The sequence below is a fragment of the Tetrao urogallus genome (genome assembly GCF_951394365.1).
Source record: "Tetrao urogallus genome assembly, chromosome: 7".
NCBI classification, from domain to species: domain Eukaryota; kingdom Metazoa; phylum Chordata; class Aves; order Galliformes; family Phasianidae; genus Tetrao; species Tetrao urogallus.
The window spans coordinates 18285864-18304899 of record NC_136820.1 but is presented as its reverse complement, the minus strand read 5'-3'; the positions used below and the strand labels follow the sequence as shown (position 1 = coordinate 18304899).

Genomic DNA, 19036 nt, shown 5'->3' with positions numbered 1-19036 from the left:
GTAGTCAGGACTTACTGGCATCCAAAGTATCTGTACAGCACAAAAGTTCATTGTGAGATGGTGTTACTGCTGCACAGTTTTTATCAGGGTACTTCTCCATCTTTATACAATCCAGTTGTGCTGTACAGTGAAGCCCTGATCCGGTACAGGAAGGGATGCCCACCTCCACACAGAACTGGCTGATGTGCACTGACTGGCAGTCCATTCAAATCAGCAACGCTGTGGTGTTAACAAGGAGTCAAATACAAGGCATCCAAGTGCCTTGTTGGAAGTCTCACTTTTGATTAAAATATAACTCCAAACAAGAGTAAATGTTGCAATGATAGCAACAGAGTTTGCAAAAGTCACCACATAATAAAAAACCTAGCATCAGAAGCCAGCCACCTGGGTATCTTAGTGACAGTCATGGACCTCAGTTCCATTCTGTTTCTCAACTTAATGACTTTACATGAAGAAAAAGCTACTACATAAACAGGACAGCTCCAGTTCCACAAATCTGTAAGTCCATAATGAACAAGGGAATTCTCACTGGAAGCTCCTAGCACTAACTAGCACACCTTCCCACATACAATCTGCGTGGCTGACTTCTGAAGAGAGGTTAGATGGAATAAATTGGTACCTCTACCAAAAACACACTCAGCAAGAGTAAGCAAAAGCAATTTAAACCATGCCCTGCCAAAGAAGGAAAACGAAAGTTACAAATATCTTTCAAAAAGATCTCAAACTCCAAGCACCACAAATGCTATTTTGGGTAGGATAAACCCTACTCATGTCAATAAAGGATTTCTTTTCATCCACCACATTTTCTTCAATATGACATCTGTTCTCAGACTGTCCACACAAACTCTGGGACCTAAACTGCTTGGGAAAGTTTATAGCACTATGAATGGTTTAATTTTCTCTGATTTGAGATGAATCAAAGCTAAAGTTCTGTGTTCACAGGAACAAGATTCCTAAATACATATGAGAGGGTTTGTTCTGAGGTTGTTTGTTTGGAGGGTTCGGGGTGCATGTCATGAACCAAACTGCATGCCTAGAGGTGCTTTAAGTCCATAAATCCATATCAGCTTTTAGACCAACAGTATAAATGGTAATAGCCTATAATGGATGCAACTTCTCACAGGTTCACGTAGTTATTACCTCCTGAACTGCTGAGTAAATCCAACACACATAATGAGCTTGCATTTCAGAACTAACCCACTCTACTGCAATACAATCCGAGACTGCTGCATTTAAAGTTCCACATTTTACAGGTATGGACGGCTTCACCCACAGCACTAAGGAAATTTTTCACACTGATGGATTTATACACTTGCACACTCACAGGCTCAGGCCCAGTAAAGCTCCCTTCTGCTTGGGATGCTGCTGCAATAAGATCTTTTTCTCTTCCCTAATTATCAGTACCGGAGAAAAGGACTTCATTTTAGGCAGGTCGATCATAGAGCAGCATAAATCAAGAGCTCAGCTTCGCAGACTCCGCACGGAGCCGTTCGTGCAAGCAAAAGCATCGCGCACCCACCTGAGAGCAGCAGCGCCTGGAAACGGCACCGGGGCGGCCGCATTCCAAGGTGACTACGCGAAAAGGCACCTTCAGATAACGGGGGGGGGGAGTGGGGGGGGGAGAGAGGAGGTTGGGGGAGGTGGAAGAGGAATAGGGGAAACGGCAAGCACTGCTCGCTTCAAAAGCAGAAGGGAAGCAGCCAGCAGAGAGGGCAGCCCGAGGAAAGCGGGCACCGGAGAGCCCTGCCGTCAACCGGAGGGCGAGGGGCGGCGGGGCGGCACCGAGGGGACGGCGAGGGGTGGCCGAGGCAGCCATGTTCCGCAGCCCCGCGGCAGGTGCGCGGAGCCGCCGGGAACGGCGATGGGCCGGGGGGAAGCGGGACCGCCGCCTCCATCCGTCTCACCGCCGCGGCCGGCAGCTCGCTGCCCGCCACCGCCCGCTCCATCGAGCGCTGCCCGCGGCGATCCCGCACCGTTACGCACCTGGCGCTGCGCTCCGCTCCCCTCAGCCCGGCGCTGGCTGCGGTCCCTGTCGGTCTCCCCCCTCCCCTGCGCGCGCAGCCGCCGCCCGAACCGCTCCGCGCTGCGAGTCCCGGCCGCTGCGGCTCTGCGGAGGACGCGGCGGTTGTGCGGCCCCGCGGCGGTTGTGCGGCCCCGCGGCGGTTGTGCGGCCCCGCGGCGGTCTCGGCTCTGCGACTCGCTGTCCCGGCAGCCAGGCCCGTCGGCTCCGTCCTCAACACCGGCTCTGCGATAACGGCGGTCTCCCCACGCCCCCGTGTGAGGGAACGCAGCGGCTCCTCGCGGCCGCCGCCGGGGGGTCCCACCGACGCCACGCAGGGGCTACGAAAATGGCGGCTGGAAGAGGTGGCCGCGTTTGGCGTGCTTGGGTGCAGAGCGGCCCACGCGTCCTCGCCCGTCCTGCGGCTCCCAGCCTTGATGAAGATGGAGGATGGCCTCGAGATCGAGGCTTCTCGGCTGGCCTCAAGGGACATGGCACAGTAGGCTGTCACCCCTCCAGTGGCTGAACCCCGAGGACCTGCCAGCTCCATGGTCCTGAGCATCCATCCCTCTGAGGCCCAGTACAGGGCACAGCCTGCCTCGTCCTCAGTGCAGGGATCAGATAGCTTGCCCTGTGTGCCAAACCAGCCCCGACTGAGGCAATAGGAGCCACATTGCTCTGCCAGCATCATCTCCAGCCCACACATTCAGTGTGCAGAAGAGGCTGCCATGTCTGCTAGGAGGATGGAAAGGCTGAAAGAAAGTTGGAAAGAAGGACAGAAAGACAAGGATGAACCAAAAGGCAGGAAAAAAAAAAGAGCATTAACAACTAGAGCTTTCCAGCCAAAGAGCAGAAAGAGGTAAAGATGCAAAGCTGTATACCAGTGTAGAATCTGAGGAAGGCCGAGAAAATACAGAAATTTATAGAAAAGCTTTATGCCCCAGATCAAGAGGTTTATTCTCAATGATTGTCTCCTATCGCAGGTCTTATGTGTTCAGCAAGCAGAATTTAGTGCCGACAAGTTCCTTGTCATGATGTGCTCCCTACTGCTGCATAGTTTTGTGGTCAGAGCTGAATTCCTCAGGACATTTCACAGAATCATAGGGGTTGGAAAGTACCTCTGGAGCTCATCTAGTCCAATTCCCCTGCTAAAGCAGTTCCTATCCCTTTTCAGTCGCCAGAATTATTAGGCTTAGCCAGGCTAGCCTAACAGATCTGCAGAACGAATCACAAAAGCCACAGGACCAAAAGTCACTTTCAGCTTGAATAAGTACAAGTCACTCGCCTCTTCAAGGTAGAAATCAAGATACTTGAATATCACATTGCTCACTAGATCTAGTTTAATAACCTGACAAAGGAAAGTCAAAAAGGCAGACAGGCTCTGTATACAGCATCCCATATGAAAAGAAAATTTAGAAGGAAAAATTCTGGAACCATATATGGAGGCAGTGATTTCCTCTCACCACCTTAAACAACATGGATCCATGAGACTGTGTGGGTTCGGAAATCACGGGTAAGCTCTGGACACCATCACAGACCAGAAGTTGCATCTTCATTAGCAACAAATAAATAATTAGTACAAATAAAAAATAATTGCTGTTCACACTTTTAAATTTCAGTGAATGAAAAATGCTGTGCCATCTGTACATTTCTTTGAGTATATCAGCAACCTGAACAGAAACTAATAGAAGTCACCACTTAGGCTCAGTGCTCTTGGTTAAAATACAGGGCTGATCAATAGCTTCGTGCAGTTCTTGATACTCCAAGATCTTCCATCCTGTATTTTAGGTAAGACCTTTGATTTTTCTGCACTGAACTGTTTGCTGTGATCAGAATTACAGTGTAAGATGCTGTGCAATAGAAAAAAAGGCTGGATACTTCCTACTTGAAATACCTGACTGTAAGGTGATTTGAATCGTTTGAATCAATACTGAAAAGCTGAGGAGTTTACACCAGTTTAATTGTAATAACTTTGTTAAAACATAGCAATCCAAATTCCTTGCTCTGGGATTACATCAAGGATGAACCAAGTCAGCTTGCTTCTCAAAAGCAGAAAGATAGCAAAAGAAAAGAGCAGGTGCAATTTAAAAGGAATTTTAAATTATATCCTATAACACACTACTTTCACTGCCCTATTATGCTCACTTACATGACTAAGTCTGTTCTCCTAATTACTCTAGAGATGATTATGGCTAAGTATAATCTACCTAAGAATTATTACTGTCTACTGAATGACTGAACACTGGCTACACAGAAATCCTTGATGCTTCTTTTCTGTGTAAGCTGTCACGACCTGTGTAAAGCAGCAAAGACGAGTGGTTAGAGCACAGTCCCGGCAATCAGGGGAGCTGTTCTGCCATAAGCCTACTGCTTGTTAACCTCACAGCAATTAAATTGCCTTATAAATGAGATGGAGAAAATGAAATGGAGAGAGCTCTCAGTTACAGCTGCATCTTTGAAACCTCTGAATGGAGATTGCTGCATAAACAAAAAATACAAAACTATTATGGTTAGGACAAAACCATGATGTTCATCTATTATTTGTTCACCACATTTAATATAATGACATCAGAATTTATGGATATGTAAAAAATGCAACATTGAAGGAACACAAGGACACATCTTCACAGAACAGAAATTTAAAGAACCCTTGTTCTGCTTGTTTTATTTATTTATTTATTTTAATGTGTGGAAAAACTAATCAACCAGAGCAACACACAGTTTAAGTCACTGTGTGTTTGTCCTTTCAACACCTCCTCAGTTGGAGATCAAAGCCTATTCAGCAGAACTAGTATCCAGCATCCTTAGTACTAATAAATTTGATTCCTCCTTTCCAAACTATTTTCCTCTGGAAATCTAGGAGAGCAGACATGCAGGCAGGCATACAGTCAATTAAATGACTTTTTTTTTCAGCACTGTTTAGAAGGAAACAAATTAGCTTAATTCAGACAACAAAAAAGGACCACTTAGGTTTTTAAATCATATATGTTTTTGAGAGAGGTGAGTTCAGCCAGTAAATCCCTTTTGTTGGTATGCTTTTCTGATATTTCAAGCAACTATCTTAGCCTTGTCCTCTCTGGTGGAGCATTGTTTCAGAGCACATAAAAATCAGATGAGTTAGTGTTGTACAGAGAAAAATTAGCTGCCTACTGCTAAGTCAGAATTCTAAACCTGTAGCTATAAAGGCATTCTACTAAACTTAATGGACTCCATTTGCAGTGAGTTACAGAAGCAAAAATCCTAAGCACAGAAGAGCTAACTCTGTGCAACACTGAAAAACCCCTGAAGCCCCTAGGATAATAATCATATCATAGGCCAGTAAATTCAGATGAGCTGTGATGCTGTGATGTCATAAATTAAAAGAGCAGAAATCATCAATGACACTTTGGTGTTGGTTCCTTTTTTATAGTCAGGAGATTGGTGCAGATAGTTGAGAGTACTTCTCCCACACTCTGGGAGTTCTGTCCATAACAAAGGCAGAGTGCAGCAGGTGCAATATTCTGATACACAGAGATCACATCTGCTGGGCTCAGTGATTGTTTGAATTACAAAGATAGGAGAAATCCTGGGTGCACTCCCTTTATCCAATTAAACCATTGAAGATTAAGCTATGTAAATGGCTGCAGCTGTACGTAAGATGCCATCGCAGGCACAATGGTATGCTTAGATGCCCAGTTCTTACTCATGCACACAGAAAGTAATTCATTTCTCCATTGTAGAAGTGACACAACAAAGCACAACTGCTAACCAGAGTCACAGGGACAGAAGAAGCCAGCAGACCACAAGGATTCAGGGTGTGCTTGATGTCTAGAGACCTGTCAGACTCAGCACTGAACTACACAACTAAACACCCATTCAAGACGACTGCCTTTCCCTGGAGTGATGATTGCATTTACCAAAAAAGCATTGTCTATCACTTGATTCTTAAAACAGGAAAACTAGAACATTGATGATGTATAATGATCTGTGACAGCATACTTATTTTCATAATTCTAAAGTTATCATGAGACATATTTATCATTACTGACTTAAGAAAAAACTCTAGGTCTATGGCTTTATAGGTGAGTTGTAACAGAATCTGTAACAATTAGGCTGAATCTCTTGACAGTAGCTCACAATAATAAATAGTCAAAGTAGGTGAAAGAAATAGATCTGTCATTCTGAGAAAATAAGCCAGTAATAAAAAAAAAAAAAAACAACGGATAAAGAGTCAGAAAATACAAATACAGAATTTTTAATGAAATTATCCTTAGCCTTCATCCATATTCTCATTGCTAGCATGCTGCCTGTGCAGAACTGCTTGTAGCAGAGCAACGAATAGAAAAAATGGTCTCACTTTATCTGCAAGAAATATGCTATGGTAACCATGTGCTCTATATATATCATTATTGAAATAGTAGATCTTTGGTTGCATCCACCCAAGCAGCTTTGTATTGTATTTTAGCATGTCACAAATCTGAATAATGTGTCTAAATTGCTACAAATTAAATCACAGCACTTAGAGAAAAGATTGAACAGTAATGAAAGGGACAGAAAATGCCACTACGTGATGTATGAGCCATCTGGTGCAAGGCAAACAGCACTCATTCGGAGGAGGTTAGCCTTCTGATTAGTTACCACAGCAACAGGTCTGCCAAGTACACTTACAAGTCAAACGTGTCAGCAACCACTTTTCACCACTCCATACACATCATAAGCTGGGACACTGAACAGTGGCACGTCCCATCTATGCACATTTTTTTTTTTTTTTTGCAGCCTTTATTATTATTCTGCACATCAGGGGGCTTAAGTTCTGGACAAACATTCCCAAGTCAGAATTTCTCACTCATAAAAGAGCCCATAGGACTTTACATTGCATACATCTACATACATTCATCCAGAATGTATGTCTGGAAAATGGCGGAGAAGAGGTGGTGGGGAAGATAGTACACAGTTCGAATTCTGCTATTTCACACTGGTTGCATGCTATGTACTTATTTTAACAAAGAAACGTCAATCAGTCACCTAAAAGTGTTTAAGCTTCCTTGGCTGAAGTTATCAGACAAGAAAAGGGGGCTGGTACAACAAGCTGGCCCCCTGCCTTTCTATTTTCTCTTCTATTTCCCCCCATTGCCAGGGGTATTTTCCCCAGGCTTGTGCTTAGCTTTACACCCTAGGGCTGCAGTGTGACAGCAGGACCTGGCTGACAGCACTTCAGTTAGTTATCTAGAGACATTATTGCCTCTGTACTGCTCTCCCACAGCTGCCTACTGAAAAGGCAAGGTGCAGAGGTTATGGCTGCCTTCACACTGCCTCACTGCTTTGTGAATGGCAGCTTGAGGCTGTAAAGCCCTGCTATAGGAGGAACTTGCTAACAAATTAACACTGGCTGTTTCTGTTTCCCAGATTTTAACCCAACTAGTGACAATAGCAGTGAGGACAAGATGGGATTCCAGCTAAGGGCTGGAATAATAGTAACAATTTGCATTTGCATCCTTCTGTTAAAAGGAAGGAGCACAAAACAGTATTTTCAAAGCTGCTAAGAGTAATCCAGAAAGTCAGGATTTTCTTTAAGCTACTGTTAGTCTGCTAGGTATAACTATATGGATTCCATAACCAGAGTTGGGCACAGAGTCACTAATGCATTCTGCTTTGCATTTACGGAATGAAAACCTGTTCTCTGAAATCACAGCCCAGCAGACTAGAGATACCAGAGCTAAGCTGAGCTGTTTACTTCCAGAGAGGCAGCAAGCCACATGTGCAAAAGAAATGGGTATTACCTAGTTTATTAGTCTGGGAAAGAAGAAACATCAGCTCCTTTAAAGAAATTTCAATGGCAACAAAATGTAAGAGGACAGAATTGAGTTAATGCTTTCAGTCTGACTCTCAGATGAGAAATCAATTATCCTGCATCATTTAATCTCCTTAAGCAGATCACATCACAAACTAGAAATTAGAAGCATCATACCTAATACAAAGAGCAGCTCTCAGTAGTAGGAACAGCTTCAGAATTTTTGAATTAGAGGAAAGCACAAAAGAGATTTGAGGAGCTCTGAAGAGTTGGCTACACCAGATTTCAGCAGCCAAATAAACCCTAATATTTTTTTTCAAAGGTCTTTGTTCATTGTTTACCTAGTCAAGATGCAGAGCAGTTACAAGAAAACAAAGCACCACCTCCACAACAACCATGCATACATGTGCAAAAGCCCCAGAACATCATTTTCCCTGGTTTCCACTTATGGCTCAGTCCAGCCCTTCGCAAGGACAGGAATAAGGAATAGACAGCACATATGCTTAAAATCCCTCCCACATACATAATGTGTTACTAACAACATTATGAAAAGTATTTCAGTCAGTAAATAAAAAGCCAGCAAGCTTTTAATGTAAGCCTTCAGAGATTTTGTTGTTTCTCTAGTAGAGAACTCATCCCTCTGTACAAACTCTCACCCTCCATCAAGAACAGGGTATTCAGAAACCTTGCACAAAATCTGCCTGACATGCTGAAGTTTCAGTTTCTTATATTTTAGTGGCAAATTTCTCAGCTAAACTAAGCTTTTTTTTTTTTTTTTTTTTTTAAAAATATCATCCAAGATGGAAAATAACACAAGACTTCCAAATCAAGTAAAAGCTAAACCACTCTACTTTTGGATCTGAAGCTCTGGGAATTAAAATTATGCAATGAAAGGCGTTTCCCATCTGAGCTCACTGCAGGTTGGGAAAGCTAAGCAAGGATGTCTTTGTCCCTGCAGCTTCTTACTGATCTTCTTAGTTAGCTTCCTGAGTAAAACTGTGGACATAATCAAGCACAGATGTAAGAGCAGAACCAGGATAGCTAAAGAAAGATCATTATGTCACAGTTGTTTTTCTTGAACACCAGGAGAAAAGTAGGGCACAGAACGTAAGCATTATGATTGGCTTTCAGGAAAAGCTAAAATTATCCAGGATTATATGAAAATAATGAGGCTGTTTTGGGTTTATTTCATGGTTTGTTTTTGCAAAAGCTTTACAGTGAGGCTGGGATACTTTTAAGACAACATTAAACTCAGAATAACTATTCTGAATATTCTTTAATGAACCTTGAAAGAGTGAATTAACTTTGTGATGAGTAGAACCCACAAAAAGAATCAGCTGAAGCAGCGATTTCTAACCCAAGTCAGACCAAGAACCCACCGCCTTACAACGTGCAGTACCTGTAGCAGTGGCTGCCAGTTTTCTGCCAAGGAATCAGATGCCATAGGATTGAGAAAACAAAGCCTTCTGCATTTCTCAAATCACTCTTCTGTGCCTTACTGCACTTGCCCTAGCTTCACTCCTTTTCCCAGAAACATCCCAAAGCAGTGAGCTCTCTCCACCCTGCTGATAGCTGCCATTTCAGGCTGAGATCTCTGGGTCAAGAGGTAGACTCTCCAGCAACAGAGACTGTGTTAGAGAGCACATATGACAAAGGCACTTGTAATTTAATGGTTGACCTGTAACACCTATTTTTTATGTGGAATTCTCAGACATGCCATAGATCATTTTTGTCCTAAGTATTATGAACAATACGTTATCATAGCAGTGCAATACGTACTTCACACTGCAGTTTTATGATCTCATCATAAACACCTCAATACCAGAAATGTTGTTGATAGCACAGACGTAAGATATTATAAAGCAAAGACTTGAAACCCAGTACAGCAATTTCCTTTAGCTTCAACACCATTTGCTGTGTCAGTTGATTTCACAGAAGAAAGCTTCAGAAAACACTTAAGATTGTAAACACTGTTCCTGAAGCTTTGCCAAAAGCCTTCTTGTGTCACTGCAACGCTTATCAAGGATTCTCAAATAAAAGGAGCTCTGAAGTACACAAAACAGCAACTCCTATTGTAATTGCTAGGTCATAGCTCTGAATGACAGACTGCTGTATGTTAAAAAAAAAAAAAAAAAAAAAAAAAAGAAAAAGTGTTTTCATCTGTAACCAGAAAACAAGAAATGTGGGGAGAAGGCTACAAGCTGCAAGAGGAACAATCCAGAACATGCTCACACCACCATTGAGCCATCTCCACTTTTTCAAGTGCAGCATCTTACAGACAAGCAGCAAAGGTTTGTTTCTTCATGGAAATAGAGCTTGCAGTTTGCACAGAAGCCGGTTGCTGAGTGCTACTGAAGTTCCAATACCCCTTCTCCCATCAGAGGAGGAGCAGCTGCTCATGTCTACTCCCCTGTAAGTAGCTAGCTGGCTCCTGCTGACACTGCAGAAGCACGCCCCAGGGACTAACAACCAGACACAGCTGAGGGTAAGACAGGCAGTTATTTCCTAAGAAATTTTTTCATTTTCACAGAAGGACTTGAATGACAGCAAATGGTAATGAGGTTGCAGCAGCTTCTGAAATCTGCTGCTGATTTTGCAATTTCAAAAAATTTTTAAGTTCAATTTCAGAAATGTAACATAGCTACCAAGAAAAGCATTAAAACTAATTCACTCCATGTAAATCTATGCATAGCACACCAAATAAATCATCTTGGCCTTGCAGCTTTAATACTCTGCTGGCATTAATTGTCTACAGTATGTATGTTTACTTGAAGTTATTTTTATGAAATATTTTCAAAATCTAAACAGAAGATAATGCATATTTCACAGTATTCACCGACTCCAAACTCCTACTGAATACAAGCAAAACGTTTGGCCTTCACTTTAGAAGTAGGTTGGTATCCATTAAAAAAGCTTAAATTTGAAGTATTTGGCCACTAATCAGGGTCAAGTTTTATTTCGTGCTTTTATGCTTTCATTTCCCAGTCAGATGTTCAGTGAGCATGCTAAATACTGCAGATGATTTTAAAACCTGATATACCCATTCCAAGTCTCAATTCTACTCTTCCCAGCAGCATACACATTGTAATTCTATTTGGTTGGCTGTTACCAACCAGATCCTGAATCTTAAGCAGTACTGCCTCAAGGGTCAACTTTATAACCCATTAGACATTCTTGGCCTTGGATGCAAGAATTGTCTATGCTCCCCACTTAGTTAATGGGGGAAGATAGGCACCTCTGACTGATAAAGCATCTACCTTAACAGAACGTGAACTATATAAATACGATGAATTACTCTAAAGTGCCTTGTGCTCTGGTGACTGTAGGAGAAATCAAGATGTTCAGCACACAAACAATGTCAGGCAAGACAAATTTTCTAGAGCAAAAAGGAAAAAAAAAGTTTATGTAAACTCATGACTGGTAAAATGACTTGTTAATTATTTCCTCACAATAACCAGGACAGGCAACAAGCATAAGAACAAATGGAAGTAGCATCCTATGCCGTTCTACTGTGACTGCCACAGAACTAAAGAATAAATAGGTTCAAGAAAACTAGATATTGTGAAGGAGGGGAAAAAAAACGCTGTTTAAAACAAAATATGAAAACTACACATCAGGTAAGCCACATGCCATAAAATACCAAATGCTGGAACACAAAAACTCCACCCCTGCATATCTTCATGTAGCACAATCACTGTACAGAAATCCTTGCTGTCTATAATAAAGCAGTCTTCTAATACTTACACGCAACGCTAGATTGCAGAGAAAATTTTCATCAAGCTAATTGAGGATCTTGAATGCAACTCCCCCCAAGCTCCCCCACCCCTCCTTAGCACATTACAGCAATGCTGATTTTATACAATTTGGTTTACCTCATATCCCTACAAAACCTATGGCAGTATTTTTAAATTCAAGTATTCTGTTCAAAAACCCATTTTAGTGCTGGAAGAATAAAGGCTAAATCCTTCTAAGAGATACCTCACCCACTCATTCAGGCCCATGGATGACGGCCAAGCTTCTTCCTCTTTAGAGAGGGTTCAAACACACAAGACAGAGCTGAAATCCTCATTATCTCCACACCATAAAGATTCAGCAGCAGAATGTTTACCTCACACTTCTTTTTTCTTTTTTTTTAAAAGTCACTTTATTACTTAAGACTCAGATAACTTTTGTGCTACCTGTGAAAATACAGCAAAGGTGCAAAAAAAATAAGACAAATTCTACAATTCAGGCAGTAGCAAAGCTGGCAAGTAACACAAAGTGTTCTTTAGGACATACTGACCTGCATGTTAGCATGCTCCTTCCTTCCTTTCTGAAAACGGGAAAAAAAAATTTGCTAAATTTTTCCTTTAGATGTCTCTCAACACCTGAAGTGAAGAAAATGTAATCTCTTCACAAACCAATGCATGTAAGGAAGTGAAGGACGCTACCTCTGCAGAACAACAAAACTATTTGGAAAATAGTACCTTATCTTCTAGAACACTGCTAATGTAAAAATGAGAAGGTCTGATATTTAACTCCTATTTTTCTGTTTGTTTGTTTTTTTCCCTTTAGTGATGCAAACAGTTATTTTGGTATTCTCCCTTAGAAAAGCAGAATCAGCATAGGACAGCCATTCTTCTCATTCAGCTTCGTATGAGTTTCTCAGCTGTCTTACAAGGTGTTGATGCTTTCTAGTGGATATTTCAAAATCTGCAGAAAGCAAGCAATGCCAGCACACTGCTTTACAAGCAGCAACGTACAAAAAAGAAGGTCAAATAATTGATTAAGTCAGACTAGAAGTCATATGTAAAAGTCACTGAATGTGATCTGAAGAAATAAAGCACAGAAAGGCACTGTACTGGATTTTGATTTTCAAGATGTTCAATACCTGGAAACCTTGTTTCATTTCTGAAAAAATAAGTTAATATAAAATTAAAAAACAAAACGTGCAAGTCTTCATTGCACAACAGTAAGTACAATTTCAATCTTACAAATAGTTTAAAATACATATATATTTTTAACGTAAACAACTGAAATTCTCTTTTAATATAAAAAAGTGTGGGTTTGTTTTTTTGTCATTTCTCTTCCGCCAATGGCAGCTGTCAACTCCAAAACACAGAATCAAGACGACAAGAGAACCAGACAGTCTAAGTCATTGCCATTTGTGTCAAAAAAATTATGTCATCCTTTCCTACAGCTCATCATGCTTGTATGTGAATTCCCTTGCAGATATAAACCCATCACTGTCTTCATCTTCTTTATCAAATATGTCTTCAACCAAAGCATCATGCTGGGTGTCATTTACCACTGCTCCATGCTTCTCAAATTCTTTCTTCAAGTAAATTTTCACCTATTAGATAAAAGATGAGAGTTAATGTCTTCATATTTAAGATAATTGATTACTGGAATGTAAGAGACAGAGTTGGGATGGTAGTATTAAACTATTAATAGTTATCTTCCTTCCTACGCCACAACAGAAGGAAACTTGTCTAACCAGATTCTTTGGCCCTGCTTGGTGATGAAAGAAAATAAAGCTAGCAAACTAGCTGCCATGGCTTTATTGTACGACTGAAAACTGTGCCAAGAAGGTATGTCATCTGATGTCTATATAGTAAAGTATGAACGGGTAGGCAGAAATTATAGCTACCAATTGGTCAGAATTAAAACAGCATTCTCATGTCTTAGCAATTTGTCAAACTAGCAGATGTAAACCCAAACAGCAACCCCAAAATGATACAGAAATCTATCCATAATCTTTACATTTACTGCTCTAATGGCAACACATTACAGTGTATTACTAGAAATCTCAAGGCTCTGAAGGGCAAATAGATTCAAGGCAGTTTTTGAATGGAGAGCTAGAACAGTTATGTACACCAAGCCATTTACTAACGGCAAGCAATTTTTACTGAGTTTAACTACCAAGAGCCTAAGCGTTCTAAATCACAAAGCTTTCTATCAGAGTACTAATAGCAATGCATCTCCAGAATAGTAATAGCAACACATCCCTTTGTTAAATAGACAGAACCTGTTTAACAGAAACTGCAAGAGTGGACTGTTAACAGGAAGATAAATGGGTCACACTTCAGGTCTGTTTTATTCAATTCACATTCCAGTGTGTGTTATGGTCATTACTCATGTTTCTAACATGCATGTTGGAAACACTGACACTGCCTAGCTGCTGTGCATTACAAAAAGATAACCCTCCTAAGGACTGGCAAACTGAACCAGTCCCCAAATAAAAAATGATGCTGGAACAGGCTGGCCAGGGAGGTGGTTAAGTCACTATCCCTGGAAGTTCTCAAGAAATCTTTAGACATAGTACTAAGGGACATGGTTTAGTGGAGAAATATTGGTGGTAGGTGGACAGTTGGACTAGAAGACCTTGGAGATCCTTCCCAGTCTTGGTAATTCTATGAACTTAGTGGTTTATCCTAACTTCTCATGGATAACATCCACACAGCATAAAAACAGAAGCCTGAAAATAAAAGGCAACAAGAATAATGCAGAATAGTGCTCCATAAATGTTCTTCAGGCAGTAAAAGCTACAAAACAGGACTGCTTTACAGTAGGTGATCTTCAAAATCTAGTTTATTAGTAAAGCAGCAACTAACTCAAAAAAAAACAAACAACCAAACCTTGAAGTTTTATTTCTAAGATGTTTTACTTCATGAAGTTTTCCATAAGTGTGGGGTGCACTTCCATCACATGCCTATGCTGCAGCTTGCAAAATCCACTTGTAGACTCCTCAATTCAGCAGCTCAAGATCCAAGGCTCAGCTTGGTACAGCATAACCGTGCATCTTCAGCTTAGTTTTATTGAAAGCTAAGCTTCCAAGCTTTACCTTATCTTTTCATTTTTACTACATAATTCTGTTAAATTTGCTTGCAACAAAAGTAACCCACTCACCTCTTGCTTGGACAGCTTCCAGTCATCATTAAGATCCATCTCTTGAAACGACTCATGAGACCTGGGTCCATTCCTAATTTCTAGAAGGTCAATATTGAAGATCAGTGTGCTCTCAGGTGGAATTTTTCCTGCACACAACGAAGTTAGAAAGATACACGTTTAGTGCACCATGAAAGCCACATGCTTCAGAGTAATCCCATTATTTCAAAGCAACCTGCATTTTGAGCCAAAATGAATAAGCATCTGTAACAGTGTTAAGTACAACTATTTTAGATTGTAGCTCAGACCCTGAGCAGCCCTTGCAACACATGTGCAAGTTCAGATGCAACCAGCTTCGTTGAAAGCTAGCGTGTACTCTTGTGAGCTCCTATTCAGTAACTGTCATCACAGACTTATGAGACAAGATTCTTGAACCACTTTTTGAGCCAGACCGAGTCTGAGCAGAAAGCAGTGAAATAGACCATAGAGTTAGGTGGCCACTGTTTCAGTACACAGCTCAGAGCAATGGACAGCAAGGCAAGTAGTGCATCAGATGGACTGAATGCTACCTCTGTATGTGGTATCCTGACACTTCTTGACAAGAAAGGCAGAAGGGCAGCAATGCTGTTAGTATCCTATGGCTGTCTCTGAATTGTAACACAAAAAGCACTGAACTACTTCCAAACACACAGCAGAAACTGGGCACATAAGCCTGATCATAAGGTTATTAACATCATTTCATTTTGATGCAAGTCAATACATTAATAATTTTCTGATAGTGCCAGAGAACATTTCATTATTACCATCCCTAGAGTTTATCAGTCTCTGGCTTTTTCAATAGCATGATACATCCTCACCCTAATGGCTGATGCTACTGTCAAAGACTATTTAGCTCTGAACTTTGCTCCTCTGCCATTTGGTCCTATTTAACCTCTCTATTTCTATATCGGATAGAGGCACTCCAAAAATACGTGCATGCCTTGAAATAAGGAGAAAATTAATCCTCACTTAACAGTTTGGAAGCTGTGATGTTTATTCCTGCAGTTCAGAATATATTTAACATGCTAATAGATCTCCAGAATGAATAAATGTACAGAATCTTCTGGAAATATAGGCCACGGTGGCCTGCGTGGGGTTTGGAACATAGGTAAATTTTTTTCCTGAGGGTTGCAGAATAAGGCATGTGACTCATCATTCAGGGCAGAGAGCAAGAAAGGGAAGCTGGTGAACTGAGTGTTCAGTGGAAAGTATGAAGAAAATAGAATTCTTCAACAGCACAGCAACATAAGGTTCATACGTTCAAATACTTCAGTGTTTTCCCAAAGCACGGCAGCTAGCAGTGTTTACTAGTTCAGCCTTCTTGCATTAAATGCATAAGTGAGGCTTGCAAGCCTTTAATATGTAAAGCACTACAGCTGCCTTCAGTCAAAGCGATTAGGCCTGTAGTTACCAGGTGAGCTCTACAGCATTTAGTGTTTCGGTGGTTTTTTTTGGTAGAAAAAGACTTACAGCTGTGCCCTGCATAAAGCAGAAAAAGTAGCATTCCTGCATCATTTAAACTGTCACTCATTTAACCACACATTCCAGTCTTGACCTTCTCATTAAAAGCAGGGTTGTCTGAAAATGTTTGAAAGGGGAGAAAAGTACTGCCAGCAGCACACAGGTTGAGAAAAAACATTACCAGCCATGCTTTTATCTGCCTGCACATCATTCAGTACATTTTTGGTAGATATCAGCTTCCTTGTTAATGTTCCCACATATCTTATTTTGGGTAACAGGCACAGCTGCCCAAAGTTGTAAGAAGGAAAGAATGAAGTGCCCCTATATGGAGAAATAAATGGTGAATTTTCATTGTAACATTTAAGAACATAAGAGGATGAACAGAATTGGAGGTTCTTCAGCTTCCTAGAAGAAACCCACAAAAAAGAACAAGGCTTGCACATGCACATTCATGGAATTATTATCACAAACACAGATGCAACAACCAAAGTGTTAACTATAGTAACCACTTCAAGCTTGACTGAAAATAAATAATAAAGCAGAGCACTGCTGAGCTCAGCACTAACAGAAGTAACACTCAGAATGTACAGCACAGCTGCTGTCATGAATTCCTCTCCTGCATTCACCACTTAAGACACTTAATGAGTATTTTCTGCAGAAAACAAGTTTTCGAGAAACAGCACCCCACTCCAATAATTTCCCTTAATTAATGATATCAACATGGAAAACTTCCTAACCTCTTCAGTCAAAATCAGTAAAATTAATAGAGATTAAAAACAATTTAAGCAAGAGAAGGAGTTCAGGCATTTTACCTTTCCCTTCTTTTCCATAAGCAAGGGCTGGTGGAATAGTTAGCTTCCGCTTCTCCCCCACACACATGTCCTTCAAACCTTTGTCCCAGCCTTTGATGGCTTCTCTTATGCCAAGTGTAAACCACATAGGTTGCCCATTGTTATGTTTGTGACTGGAAAAGAATGGAATAAAACACAATCTTTAAACAGCAAGTTCCATAAAAGGCAAATGGGACAGACCAAAAAACACTCACACTTATGCAATAAAAAAATAAAAGCCTATATGGTATCTTGGTATTTCTCAAATGAAAGTTCTAAACTTTTAAAGTCCTTAGAAGTTATGACTTGCATGACAAGGCACCTTAAGAACTGCAAAGGAATGAAACAGCACATACAAGGTGCACCCATGACAACGCTGAGAAACCTGGATCCTCATCTTCACTTTCCTGATCATTTATTTTGCTTTGAAACTGATCAGACTAGAAAGGCATTTATGCTTGGAAGTTATGCTCAAGGCTATGTAAGCTCTTTGTAAATCGCAAGTCACAAATCAGCTTGGCCATGACTGCAGTATACCTTGTAACATGCTTAGAAGAGTCAGTCACATCTCTTCTGAAAAAGCCAGCAGAAGAAAAAATGACTACACAACAGATACCTAGAAAAAGAGAAATAAATGCATGCAGAACATTTAAAACAGGCAGACAACCCCCTTTTCAAATATAACCAGGTGGTACAACACAACCACTTCCAATTTATTGACAGGCACAGAATTTTAACTACAGCCCAAAGCTCCATTTCTAGTCATGCAAGAAAGGTGCAACATAAGAGCACTTACAGGAGTTAGTCAGCAGCAAAAACTTAAAGAGTCACTACAACTCCTTTGAGAGAGGCGGGTTAGCTACAAGAGAAAATTAGTGAGATTTTAATTTGCATCTGCAGGACCGTGAACATGCAAAACGTTGTCTGTTTTGACTGCTATTTAAAATGACTTCCACAAGTGATTCCAGTGCAGCCTCGTGAGCATCTCGTTGTCTCCCACTGTTAGCACCCCATCGCTTCACAGGAAAGGCACCATTAGCAAGGGATTTGCAGGCTCCTCCTCATATTTGCATCGCAGTTGCCCTCAGAATGCGATGTGTCTGGGCCGGGTACGGAACACCACTTACAGCACATCAGAATCTAAAAGGCAGCAGCGTCTGCCAGCGATGCAAGCTTCCTGGCTGCCAGCTCTGATGTGATAGCAAAGCTCTCGTCTAGCTTGTTTCATCCTCTTGCACCACACACTTACACGCGCACACACACACATACACATCCTATCCACAGAGCTGGCCCCGCGCCCCGGGAAACTCACGTGGAGTGGAACATGGAGCCGTCGCTCTGCAGGAAGCCCTCGTAGTGCACCAGCATCATGTCCCCCCACTTGGTCCTCCGGTGGCACAGGAACGGCTTCTGCAGCACCTCCACCTTCACGTCGGCCGCGGGGATGAGGGCCGCGGCCGCGCAGCCCAGCAGGACGCCCAGCAGGGCGGCCCGCAGCGCCGCCATCCCGCCTCGCCGCCAGACCCAGCGCCCACCTCAGCGCCGCGAGCCCACCATGGCCCACCAGCTGCTGGCAGCACGGCGGCCGCTCGGCCCAGCCAGCCCGCAGACGTGGCAGCTGCCCTCACGGCCGGCAGCCCTCGACTTCGTGCCGGCCGGGACTAGGGGGAACCACGTCCTCTGATTGGTTCAGCTCAAGCAGAAGCGTTGGCCCATTGGCTGCCTTTTCCGAGGCTCGGTTTGCCCAATCGGAAGCGGCGCTTTGCGAGAGGGTCGCTAAGCGAAGGGGGCGGGACCTGAGCTCCAGGAAGCGAACGTTAGCGCGCCGGAGAGTCCGCACAATAGAGCCGGCTCCTGCCGGCCTCCGATTGGACAGCGCCATCACCAAGAAGGCGTTCCTATAGGCTGCGGGAGGCCACCTGCTTCGGGCGTGCTGCGCCCGTTCCCTCCCCCTTTCGCGTGCTCGTCAGGCGGAGTTGCGATTCTTGGAATGTTTTACGCAACCGTAGCGCTGAGGGGTGGTTCTTTGAGCGCACCCTGCGCCAGAAGCGTGGCAGAGGGCCGGCACGG

At 42.3% G+C, this 19036-nt stretch overlaps 2 protein-coding genes across 2 annotated transcripts in view; both read right to left on the bottom strand.

Moving 5' to 3' along the window:
• SCRN1 (secernin 1) overlaps window positions 1-2561 on the bottom strand; it is a gene marked incomplete at its 3' end in the record, with an annotated part of 32535 nt that extends 29974 nt beyond the window's left edge. Inside the window, exon 1 of the mRNA XM_079538564.1 lies at window positions 2414-2561. The remainder of the gene's footprint in view (window positions 1-2413) is intronic.
• Window positions 2562-12942: 10381 nt separating this feature from the next.
• FKBP14 (FKBP prolyl isomerase 14) lies at window positions 12943-18472 on the bottom strand (the record flags this gene model as incomplete). Its single annotated transcript, XM_079538676.1, has 4 exons — window positions 12943-13101; window positions 14658-14785; window positions 16949-17100; window positions 18279-18472. 4 exons carry the CDS (start codon window positions 18470-18472, stop codon window positions 12943-12945), a joined length of 633 nt encoding a protein of 210 aa, XP_079394802.1.
• Window positions 18473-19036: the final 564 nt, after the last annotated feature.